Source organism: Colobus angolensis, unplaced genomic scaffold, assembly GCF_000951035.1.
Source record: "Colobus angolensis palliatus isolate OR3802 unplaced genomic scaffold, Cang.pa_1.0 Scaffold157, whole genome shotgun sequence".
In the NCBI taxonomy this organism is placed as follows: Eukaryota; Metazoa; Chordata; class Mammalia; order Primates; family Cercopithecidae; genus Colobus; species Colobus angolensis.
The window spans coordinates 695,613-708,278 of NW_012114677.1; the positions used below are offsets into that span (position 1 = coordinate 695,613).

General features: G+C 53.1%; 1 protein-coding gene across 3 annotated transcripts in view; it reads left to right on the forward strand.

The window, feature by feature from the left end:
* ZFYVE28 (zinc finger, FYVE domain containing 28) overlaps nt 1-12,666 on the forward strand; it is a 151,145-nt gene that overhangs the window by 79,037 nt on the left and 59,442 nt on the right. For 2 of the 3 annotated variants that reach the window (XM_011936754.1, XM_011936756.1), the window contains exons 4-6: nt 210-412; nt 2,711-2,800; nt 4,372-4,461. In XM_011936754.1, the coding sequence (XP_011792144.1) occupies nt 210-412; nt 2,711-2,800; nt 4,372-4,461 (383 nt within the window). The remainder of the gene's footprint in view (nt 1-209; nt 413-2,710; nt 2,801-4,371; nt 4,462-12,666) is intronic. The other variant, XM_011936755.1, reaches the window with a different exon arrangement.

Genomic DNA, 12,666 nt, shown 5'->3' on the forward strand with positions numbered 1-12,666 from the left:
GTGGGTCACGTTGGGGGACATTGGTTATCGCCCTCACGATTGCTCTGAATGTAAGAAAAACCTCCTGCGGGGACCGGGAACATGAGCCGGCCTGTGCTCCAGGGTGAGAAGAGGGGCCTCGAGGTGCGCAGTCAGGTTGCCCGGGACGGCGGCCCCTGAGAGCCTGGCCCCCGCCCCGGGCCCCTCCCTGAGCGTGTCCCCTCCCACAGTGCCTGGCCGCCGGCTCCATCATCATGAACCGGGAGCTGGAGAGCATGGCCATGCGCCCGCTGGCCAAGGAGCTGACGCGCAGCCTGGAGGACGTGCGGGGCGCCCTCCGCGACCAGGCGCTGCGGGACCTGAACACCTACACGGAGAAGATGAGGGAGGCGCTGAGGCACTTCGACGTCCTGTTCGCCGAGTTCGAGCTCAGGTACTGCGGCTGTGGGTCCACAGCCCTGGCTGTATGAGCTCGGGGACGGTTGTGCCGCCTTCCGGGGCTCACCCTGATACTTCAAGCTGGAAAATTCCGCAGAGGGAGGAGCCAGGCGGGTTCAGGGCCGCCTGTGGGTGGAGTTAGGCCCTGGAGAGCACAGCGTGGAGGTGATGGGGGGCATCTTTCTAGGGAGTGGGGTGAGCATAGAGGACACAGGTGGGGATCTGGCCGCCATGGGCCTCCAGGGGAAGGGCTTTGGAGAGGCCCAAGGGGCCAGGAATGAATGATGCCTCTGGAATGAATGAGACCTCACAGGAGGTGAGAAGAAAACGGAGGCAGCCAGGCCGGTGCCGTGGCTGACACTTGTAATCCTGGCACTTTGGAAAGCCGAGGCGGGCGGATCACCTGAGGTCAGGAGTTCAAGACCAGCCTGGCCAGCAAAGTGAAACCCCGTCTCTACTGCAAATACAAAAATTAGCTGGGCATGGTGGCACACACTTGTAATCCCAGCTACTTGGGAGGCTGAGGCAGGAGAATCACTTGAACCCGGGAGGCGAGGGTTGCAGTGAGCCGAAATAGTGCCACTGCACTCCAGCTTTGGCAACAAGAGCACAAAAAAAAAAAAAAAAAAGTCGGACGCTGTGGCTCACGCCTGTAATCCCAGCTCTTTGGGAGGCCGAGGTGGGCGGATCACAAGGTCAGAAGATCCAGACCATCCTGGCTAACACGGTGAAACCCCATCTCTACTAAAAAATATACAAAAAATTAGCCAGGCGTGGTGGTGGGCGCCTGTAGTCCCAGCTACTCGGGAGGCTGAGGCAGGAGAATCGCTTGAACCTGGGAGGCAGAGGGTGCAGTGAGCTGAGATCCAGTCACTGCATTCCAGCCTGGGCAACAGAGTGAGACTCCATCTCAAAACAACAACAACAACAACAAAAAACAAAAAACGGAGGCAGATGGTGTCTGTGGAGTTTCCAATTAGTAAAAACGTTTCATCTTGTAATCTACTGGCCCCTAGAAGGAGATCAACCAATGCATTAAGGGCAGTCCTCTCCAGGAGGTGAGAGCATGGAGAGTCGAGTTTTATTTTCTTATCTTCCCCAGATTTTCTAAATCAGTTTTCATAAGAAAAAATTAGAGTTAGTGATTTATTTATTTATTTATGTATTTTCTGAGAGGGAGTCTCACTCTGTTGCCCAGGCTGGAGTACAGTGGCGTGATCTCAGCTCACCACAACCTCCGCCTCCTGAGTTCAAGCCATTCTCCTGCCTCGGCCTCCCAAGTAGCTGGGATTACAGGTGGCCACCACCACGCCCAGCTAATTTTTGTGTGTTTTTAGTAGAGACAGGGTTTTACCATGTTGGCCAGGCTGGTCTTGAACGACTGACCTCAAATGATCTGCTGGCCTTGGCCTCCCAAAGTGCTGGGATTACAGGCATGAGATACCGCCCCTGGCCTAGAGTTAGTGATTTAGAAGAAAAGAAAGTGCTCTCATCTGGGGAAGGGTTGAACAAACCATCACCTCTCACAGCCACTCGCAGGCCTCCTGCAAGCTGCTGTGCCCAGCCTGGGCTGGCTTCCATGGCTGTGGAGGTCCACGTGGGGCTGTGGATTGTTCACCCACCCATGCATACATTCATTCATTTCTCTCTCGCCCATTAAGGCTGGTGCCAAGGTGGGGGATGGTCCTGCACATGGGCAGCACTGTGTCCAGGGTGGTCAGGCTCCAGGGTGAGCCCTGGGAGCTGGCACAACCGTCCCCCATGGACAGGGCTGGGGTTTCAAGGGAAGGCCTGTAGTAGGCCTGGCTGGCAGGAACTGTGTACTATGAAACTGCTGAAATGGGGTGGTGGTGTAGGGGGTGTGTGTGTGTGTGTGTGTGTGTGTGTGTGTGTGTGTGTGTGCGTGTGTGTATTTTAAGAGACAAGTTCTTGTTTTGTCACCCAGCCTGGAGTGCAGTGGCACCATCACTGTTCACTGCAGCCTCCAACTCCTGGGTGCAAGTGATCCTCCCACCTCAGCCTCCCAAGTAGCAGAGACTATAGGTGCATGCCACCACCACACCCGACTTTTTCCTTTTTTGTAGAGATGAGGTCTTGCTGTGTTGCCTCGAACTCCTGGGCTCAAGCAATCCTCCCACCACAGACTCCCAAAGTGCTAGAATTACAGGTGTGAGGGCCCCCCGCCCCCACCTTGCCCACTATTGCAGTTTTAATTGAAGATGCCCCACCCTCTGTTTTGGAGAGGCCCCGCCCCGGCCCAGGTGTGGCCTAACAGGTCTCCCTGTGTTTGCAGCTACGTCTCGGCCATGGTGCCCGTGAAGTCCCCCAGGGAGTACTATGTGCAGCAGGAGGTCATCGTGCTCTTCTGCGAGACGGTAGAGAGGTGAGGACAGGGATGCTTCGGGGCTGGGGGCAGCATCTGCGGAGTCCCTGCCTCGCTCCAGGCCTGGGGTAGTGGGCAGCTCTGGGGGAACCTGCTGTGTCTTGGGAGTGCCCCAGACGGAAGACACTAGCCATGTCTTCCCACATGACATCCGGCTTCTCCTCACAGGTGGGCAGAGGGTAGAGGCTGCCCCTGCCTTCACCTCTGCCTGGCCCCCTTCCACCGCCCCATGGTCACTTTTCTGTCGGCCAGAAGGGCAGATCCTGCAGGTGAAGTCACGTGTCAGAGGACAAAAGCTGGAAGTCTCAGGCATGATGGGTTGGACATCCAAACCTTGTCGCCTTCCTCACCCCCTCACTCCTCACCTCCTCACCTCCTCGCTCCTCACCTCCTAACTCCTCACCTACACACCTCCTCACTCCTCACCTCTTCACTACCCACCTCCTCACTCCTCACTCCTCATTCCTTACCTCCTGACTCCTCACCTTCTCACTCCTCATCCCTCACCTCCTCACCTCCTCAATCCTCACATCCTCAGTCCTCGTGTCCGTCCTCACTCCTCACCTCCTTACCTCCTCACTCCTCACCTCCTCACTCCTCACCTTGTCAGTCCTCAACACCTTACTCCTCACCTCCTCACTCCTCAGCTCCTTACTCCTCACGTTCTCACTCCTCACCTCCTCAGTCCTCACATCCTCACTCCTCACCTCCCCAGGCCAGGATTGGGTTGTTGCTGGGTTTTAAGTCTGCTGAACAAAGGTTTCTTTTTTTCTTTTTTTGGGGGGGTGGGGGCAGGGGGAAGCCATCAATATTCTTATCAGGCTTTGTACAGTAATTTGGAGTCTGGTTTTCTCAATGGACTTTGGGGCTAAGATGTAACCTTACTGTTTCTCTTGTTCGAGTGGTACTATGGTGTTTGGAAGATTTGAAATTGACTAATATCACATTGTATGTTTGTTATTTTTAAAAAGCAAATTTTTACTATTTATGCTTTGAGAGATATTTCAAATTATTAGAAAATAAGATGACAGGAAATTCCTTTTATTTTGAAAAGTTGCAATGCCAGCAGGCCTGCTCACAAGGTGCAAGAAAAGCCCTCTGCAGGCCCCGGGGGGGAGAAATAAAGCTGGTTTCTCAGGGAAGTGTTGAATTGTTTGGGGTAGTATTTTTGTTCTGTATTCATTCTTGACACTGGACTTGTTTTGGTTTCCTGGCTGAGCAGAGCTGTCCTCTGGGTTGCCTTACCCTCTTTGCTGGGCATCATAGCTGTCCTCACACATCCTCCCTGCCCCTGCCTCCTGGGGCAGAGGTGGGGACTGGCAGATGGGAAGGTCAAGCTGGAGCCGCCTGCCAGGGCATTCAGGGAAGTGCGTGGCCTTTTCCTGCAGCCCCAGCCCCTTGCACATATGAGGACTGGGGGTGGCATGTGTCACCTCTTGATGTGGCCACCGCACGGCCACCGCACGTGACCGCAGGTGCAGACTGAGCGCACTGCCCGTCCCTGCTGGGGTCTGACCTGTGGCTTCGGTGGACCAGCCCTCACGCTTCTCACTGTCCCTCTCTCCGGACAGGGCCCTCGACTTCGGGTACCTGACCCAGGACATGATTGATGACTACGAGCCTGCCCTCATGTTCAGCATCCCCAGACTGGCCATCGTGTGGTGAGTGCCTCCTGTGCCCAGGCCCTCTGCAGAAACCTGTGGGACGGGCAGGGCTGACGGTGCCAGGTCCCGTGTGGGTGCTGTTCCATGGCGCCTCTACCGCACAGTGGCCGCTCGGCTGCCCCAGGTCAGTCACCAGGCAGGCCTGCTTTTGGCCCTCAGCAGACCAGGGACCACGTGTCCTGAGTGCCGTCTGTTCACCTTGCTGGTGAGGGAGGCTCTGTCACCCTAGATAGGGCGAGGTGGCGTAACACCTGGCACCTGGCACTGGACAGGTGAGATCGACATGTGAGCTCGTTAGTCACAGGAGACCATGAGGGTCCCACAGGGGCCATGCTCGGAACAGAGTGGCCTTGCAGGGGCTGTGGGAGGCAGACTTGGTGGTAACAAGAGGACGAGGTGCCCCCGGTCCCTCAGGAGGATGTGATTGGCTTGTTTGAATGATTTGGGGGCTGGCAGGGGGGTGAAGCTCATTGGGTTGAAGGGCAGGTGGGGGCCGTCGGTCTGGCTGTGGGGTACCGGTGTGGAGCCTTTCTTGCCAGCGGGGCCCATCTGGGAGAGCAGAGAACTCAAGGCAGCCTGTAGGGCCCTGTGGGGCTCAAGGACGTGAAAACAGCACATGGAAGCTCAGGCCTGAAACCCACCGAGGCAGGATACATGACGTCACCCGCTCAGCGTCTCTGAGCTGCTTGGGGCCAAGGTCAGAACCCAGGGGTTCTGGGGCTTGGCCCACGCTGCTCAGCCACACCCTGACTCTAGACGGGGATTCCCCATGCCCCTGCCAGGCGGGTGGTCATGGGGGCAGTGAGTGGGCCACAGAGAGCTTAATGGAGCTTGTAGCTGGAGGGGAGGGGGGAGGGTCCAGTGGGCAGCGGCCTGCAGGTGTGGGACTGGGCAGAGTAGGGAATGGGGATCCCTCAAGAGAGATGCCCTGTGGAGATGTGGATGTCAGTGAAGTGGTCAGGGAGTGTGTGGTGGGCACAGAGGCCAGGACTGGCCCAGGCTCAGGCCGTGCTGAGGACCCCCAGGGAACCCCGGGGCACAGGCACACGTGGCAGCATGCTGGGGTTGAACATGGATACCTCTCCTGTGGGAAATGAGGGTGCAGAGGTGGGAGCGTGCGGGGCGGTGGCAGTGCAGTGGGCTGGGAAATGGGGGTGCAGAGGTGGGAGCATGTGGGGCGGTGGCAGTGCAGTGGGCTGGGGCCGGCGGCGGGGCTGTAGGGGACAGAGGTGCTTAACCCCGGGTTGTGCCGAACACCCCTTGTTGGAGCGGGGAGCCATGGGGGCTGCTGCCGGGGCCAGTCTGGACTCCCCTGGGCCAGGCCGCCCACTCGCCTAGGTCCTGGGCGCCGCCTCCTCAGGGAGGGCTCCAGCGTGGTCTCTACCTGCCGGGCCCTGGCTCCCCAGAGTCCCCTCCCATAGCTCAGGGCCTGGCCTGTTTCCTGCCCTGTTCTTCACCTGTCCTCACAGAGGCTGCATCTTTCAAAGTTAGCAAACCAGAGAGAGTGAGCCTCACATTGCGCCACAGGGAGGCTCGGAGGCAGGCTCGGATATCCTCCTCCCGTTAGAGTCGGGGCACTTCCCTTCACCTGAAGACCTCAAGGCTGGAGGGCGGGGTGTCCCCAGTGGCCTCCAAGGTGGCTTGAAGGGAAGTGTCCTGGCAGGGAGAGGCTCCCTGGAAGCTACTACAGAGCACCCCTTCCCATGGGCCACGGGATTTGGTGACATTGTTTTTCTTTACTAGACAAGTGTCTCTCTGTGGCCAAACTCACATTGAAGAAAATGACAGGCAATTTTGGTCCTTATTCTTCTCTTTGTTTAAAAAACAGAACAGCAAGGATCCTGTGAGCCGGCCTTGTTTCCGCCAGGGCGCAGGGCGCGGTGAGCCTTTCCCTCGGGCACAGGTGTCTCCTTGTCCCAGGGGCACTCACAGCAAATGAACAGCTCTGCTGTCCTGGTAAAAAGTTCTCTGTGAGTGCTTTGAGGTGTGGCACCAAGCCACCCGCCCATTCACGCCCACTCATGCCCGTGTCAACGCACTGCTGAAGCCCTGGCTGGACTTCCTCTTAAAGGTCGGGCCTGGTGTATGCAGATGACCCCAGGTGACCCTCCCCACAGGCCACACCCCAGGCACACTGTGTTTCTGGACTTTCACACTGAGTCTGCTGCCCGCGTTTGCCCGAGTACAGGCGACCACAGAACAGCAGCCACTTCCCGCCAGTATCATCTGTGTCCTGTTTGCCAACCTCAGTCCACCTGCCGGTGGCCAAACCTTTGCTCCTCCTTCTGTCCTGAGCTCTCATCCTGGGAGGCAAGGGGAGGCGGGGGGTGGGGGACTGGAGAGGGGAGGCCAGGGAAGGGAGGTTGGGGGAGTAAGGGGGCAGCTGGAGGAGGGAGGTGCGGGAGTGTGGGGGGTCAGGGAAGGGCAGCAAGGGAGGCCAGTGCTTGTCGGGAGGCTGAGGGAGGGAGGTGGGGGAGGGAGGCTGGGGCTCCTGTTGGCAGAGGCTTTGTCCCATGGGTCCCCTCCTGGAGGCACTGGCGTGGGGTCCTCTCCAGCTCAGGACAGAGGGAGAGCCTGGAAAGGGAGTGAGGGACCCCCAGGAAGTGAAGGAGGGAGGAAGGATGAGCAGGCACAGCAGCCCAAAGCCGGAGTCCAGGGAGCAGGCCTGTCCAGGGGGGTGGCCAGCTGTGAGCTCCCCAGAGGCAGGCATCTAGCCGCAGAGCCAGGCTGCGGATACGAGGAACCGTGGGGTGCACCAGGCTGCCACTGCAACCCCTCTGTGCGGCGAACCTCCAGCAGGGCAAGTGAGTGCTGAGCGGGAGAGTGCCGAGCAGGCAGCTGTTCCTAAGGCCGCCCCTCTGGGATGCTCACCGGGGCCTGCAGTCCTGCACCAGCAGTGGGTCCTGCACCACCAGTGGGTCCCGGTCTTCTTCCTCGTCCACAGCAACCGCTTTGAGCCGGACAGGCAGAAGCCACAGCTGCCCTGGGTGGGGCTCAGAACCTGCTCCTTCTTGTGTTCACTCAGCGAGCAAGTATTGAGTGCCTGCTGCATACCTCACCCTATGCTTGTAGCAGGGAGATGGACAGGGGGCTGACCACAGTGCTGTGGAATGTTCTGGATGCTGGAAGGGGAACTCAGTGCAGGGACCCCATGGGGTGGACAGGAGCTGGAGGTGTGAGGGAGAGGCTCACCAGGGCAGCTGGCCCAGAGGTGGGAGCTGTGCAGGTGGCGGGAGGGGGGCACGTTGGTGCAGTGGTGTGTGCTCAGGGGCGTGGCCAGGGCTCAAGCAAGGACCAGGGGCCACAGGAACTTCTGCAGAAATGAAGACCCCTGTAGCCTGCATTCCTGGGCCCACACCCTCGCAGGATCCTGCCTCTGTGAAGTGGGCATGCCGGGCCCCCAGGTGGCCCCCAGGGAACACTGAGAGCAGAGGGAGGCGGGGCACTGAGCGGGGCAGGAGCTGAGGGTGGAGCTCCTCTGTGGCTCTGCCTGTGACTCTGCTGCTGCCCAGGAGCCCCAGTCCCTTCTCCAGTACACAGTGTCACAGAGCTGTGATGCCACATTTACCAAGCACGAGCTGCGGGCCAGGCTCCCGCCCCCTTCTGAGCGGCTTCCGGTGGCAAAGGCTCTGCTGGGGGTCAACAGCTGGAGGTGGCAGAATCAAGCCCAGCCAAGGGTCAGAGCCTGCTATTCACCTGTGACACAAGAAAGCAGAAAAGTCTAGCTCTGTGGCCGGCAGAGGAGGCCTGCCTGGGGCAGAGGCAATGGTAAACTGAGGCCTTCAGGTTGGCACAGGGAGGTGGAGGCGAGGGCTGGGTGGGACCCTGCCCCCGCCCCCTGTTTAGGGTGTCCCCAGCCTGGCAGGATCTGGCCTTACCAGGCAGTGAGGACAAAAACTGGGGGTCATCCCTGTAGGGACTTGCTCTGAGCCGCAGGGGAGGGGCCCCACTTGCCCTGAACTCCTCGGCCTGTCCCCTCCCTAAGACCTGCATCCAGTCAGTCCCTTCTGCTGGTGGAGACAAGCATCCTGGGGAGAGTGTTTCCACGAGGCTCAGACTCTTCGACAAACTGGTTTTACTTTTGGGGATTTATCTTAAAACAGTTTCTTTTCTTTTTTTTTTTTAATTTTATTTATTTTTTTAAATTAAAAAATAAAGACAGGGTCTTGCTGTGTTGTCCAGGCTCATGTCGAGTTCCTGGGCTCTAGCAATCTGACTGCCTTGGCCTCTTAAAGTGCTAGGATTACAGGCGTGAGCTACCGTGCCCAGCCCCGGCCTTAAAACAGTTCCTTTAAAGGAAAAAATGAAATAAAACCTCTAGACCCAGTGGTCACTTCTCAGTCCCATCAGCATAGAGCTGGCTGCTCCCCTCGCTGCGACTTCGCCCGCCCGCTGGTCTACACTCGCAGCTCTGCTTTGGGTGCTTCCCAGACCGGAACTGTGCAGAACCCAGACCCCTCTCCTCTACCCCTCTCTTCCTCCCCAGCCCCCTCCTTCCAGCCCATCCCAGAACATGTCCAGGAGCCACCGCCCACATGGCCTGCGAGATAGTTGCCAGATCCTCTTCAGGGGCCCTCACCCATCCACCTGTGTCAAAACAAGGTGTCATCTCGGCCCTGCTCAGACCCTTGCCGGAGCTCCCACTGTGATCCACCTGCGCCCACACCCAGCCTCTCCCCAGTCCCCATGCACCCGCTGCCCTGATCTCCACCACGCTGTCCCCTTCGCTCCAGGGTCCCTTTGGCTGTCCTATCCCTACTGCCTCACTGTCCCCTCCACTGCACTGTCCCCTTTTCCATGATGTTTCCTCCTCCACGCTGTCCCCTCTGCTCCAGTGTTCTCTTGGCCATTCCGTCCTCTCCACCGTGCTGTCCCCTCCACTGCACCGTCCCCTCCACTGAACCGTCCCCTCCACTGCACCATCCCCTCCTCTATGCTGTCCCCTCCTCTATGCTGTCCCCTCCTCCATGCTGTCCCATCCTCTGTGATGTCCTATTCTCCATGCTGTCCCCTCCTCTATGCTGTTCCCTCCTCCATGCTGTCCCATCCTCTGTGATGTCCTATTCTCCGTACTGTCTCCTCCTCTATGCTGTCCCCTCCTCCATGCTCTCCCCTCCTCCATGCTGTTCCCTCCTCCATGCTGTCCCATCCTCTGTGATGTCCTATTCTCCATGCTGTCCCCTCCCCTATGCTGTCCCATTCTCCATGCTATCTCCTCCTCTATGATGTCCCCTCCTCCATGCTGTCCCTTCCTCTTCAATGTCCTCTCCCCCGTGCTCCTCTGCACTGTCCCCTCCTCCATGCTATCTCCTGCTCTATGATGTCCCCTCCTCTGTGCTGTCCCCTCCTCTGTACTGTCCCCTCCTCCCTGCTGTCCCTCCCTCTGCGATGTCCCCACCACTGCACCGCTCACCCAAGCCCATCTCCCACCAGCATGTTGCGTGACTTACTCTGTTATTTATTTTTCCATGTTATTGAGATAAAATTCATTACCCTATGAGTCACCCATCTAAAGCGCACAGTCATTTTTGGTACATTCAGAGTTGTGCAGCCATCACCACAAATTTCATGACATTTTCATTACTCACAAAGATGTCTCTTACTCCTGAGCAGCCACCTCCACCCCCGATCTCCTTCATCCTGCCCCGTAACCCTGGGGAACCACAAACCTATTTTCTGTTTCTATAGATTTGCCTATTTGGGTTATTCATATAAATGGAATTTCTGTTATTTTTGTGTCTCCCCCACTAGACCATAACTCTTATTCACTGATGCACCCTGAGTGCCTGGCATGTCCTAGCACAGTGGACTTTTGCAGAATTTTGTTGCATTGATCTGATGGGGCACAAATATATATCCACAAAGATTATCCTTGAAGTATTACTTGTAATCATAAAAATTTGAGAAGGGATGGATATCCAGAATTAAGGGATTGGGTAAAAACAATACTCTAGCCATTTAAATAATGACGGAGAAAATCTCCTAATGCTATGCAAAAACATCCCCAGTGTATTAAGTACAAAAATTGTTATTAAATAGTATGTCTCTATTTTACAGCATTTCTTAAAATGATAGGTAAAACTTTTGTAAACAGAAATTAAGGCAATAAACATTCTTCTTTATTGTGGTAAAATATACATAACAAAATTCACCATTTTGACCCTTTCTTAGGGTTTTAATGGCAAAAGTTGCAATTACTTTTGCACCAAGCTAATATGTAGGATTTACCCTCTTGTGACTGTCTTATTTCACTTCACATAATGTTTTCAAGCTTCCTCCATGTTGTAGCATGTGTCAGAATTTCCTTCCTTTTTAAGGCTGAATAATATTCCATTGTATGTAATTAGGTGTTATTTTAAATAAGAAATTTGCAATAACATTCAAAAGAGTAAAATGCCTAGGAATAAATTTAATCAAGAAGGTGAAAGACATGGATGCTGAAAACTAAAAAACATTGCTGAAAAAATTAAAGACATAATTCAACGGAAAGACATTCCATGTTCATGGATGGGAAGACTTAATATAGTTAGAATGGCAATACTCCATAAAGTGATCTACAGATTCAATGCAATTACTGTCAAAACTCCACTGGCCTTTTTGTTTTGCAGAAATGGAAAAGGTGTTCTAAAATTCACATGGAACTGCAGTGGGCCCTAAGTAGCCAAAGCAATATTGAAAAACAAAAACAAAGTTGGAAGATTCATACATCCTGATTTCAAAACTTATTACAAGTCAAAACCTTACAGTACTGGCATAAAGATAGACGTATAGACCAATGGAATAAAATTGAGAGGCCATAAATAAACCCAAACATCTATGGTGAACTGATTATTGACAAGGGGACCAAGATCATTCAATAAGGAAAGAACAGTCTCTTCAAAGAATGTTCCTGGGGCAACTGGATAACCACATGCAAAAGAACAAAGTTGTACCCTGCGATGGTTAACTTCATGTGTCATCTTGGCTAGGCCACATTACCCAGATATTTGGTAAAATACCAGTCTGAATTTTGCTGTGAAGGTATTTTTTTCTTTTTATAATGATAAACTGGCAATTTATAATTGTACAGATTTATAGAGTGCAAAGTTATAATCTATGAATGCAGTGTGGAATAATTAAATCAAGCTGGTTAACATATCCATCACCTCAAATATTTAACATTTTTTGAATGAGAACATTTTAAATTTACTCTCTTAAAATTTGGAAATGTCCAACACTCTGTTTTTGACTGTATTCACCATGATGTGCAAAGAACTCAAAAAAAGAAGAAACATTCTTCTAGTCTGAGATTTTATATTCTTTGGCCATTCCCCACACCCCCAGCCTCTATAACCACTGTTCTGCTCTCTGATTCTGTAAGTTCAATTGTTTGAGATTCCACATGTAAGTGAGAACATATGGTATTTGTCTTTCTGGGTCTTAGTTATTTCACTTAGCATAATGTTCTAAAATTCCATCCAATTCTTCACAAATATCAGAATCTCTTTTGTTTTTAAGGCTGAATAGTATTCTATTGTGTATATATACCACAATTTCTTTATTCATCTGTTAAACACTTAAATTGATTTCATGTCTTAGCTATTGTGAATAATGCTGCAATAAACATGAGACTACAGACATCCCTTCAACAAACTCATTTCAGATGTTTGGGGTAAATACCTAGAAGTGGGATTGCTGGATCATATGGTAATTATATTTGTAGTTTTTTTGAGGAATCTCTATACTGTTTTCCATAATGGCTGTACCAATTTACATTCCTACCAATGGTGTGCAAGGGTTCCCTTTTCTCCACATCCTTGGTAACACTGATCTTTCATCTTCTTGATAAAAGATATTCAGACAAATGAGAAATGATATCTCATTGTGGCTTTAGTTTGCTTTTCTCTAATGACTAGTGATGTTGGTCATTTGTCTTCTTTTGAGAAATATTTTTAATCACTGAAATGCAAGGATGGTTCAAAATGCACAAATCAATAATTGTGATACATCACATTAATAGAATGAAAAAAACATATGATCATCTCATTAGATACAGAAAAAGCATTTGATAAAATTCAACATCCTTTTATGATGAAAAAATCAGCAAATTAGATGTAGAAGGAATGTATCCCTTCAAGAGTACCATTGAGTGAAAATGCAAAAAAAAGAAAAAAAAAAAAGAAAGAACGTGCCTTAACACAATAAAGGCCATATTTAATGAGA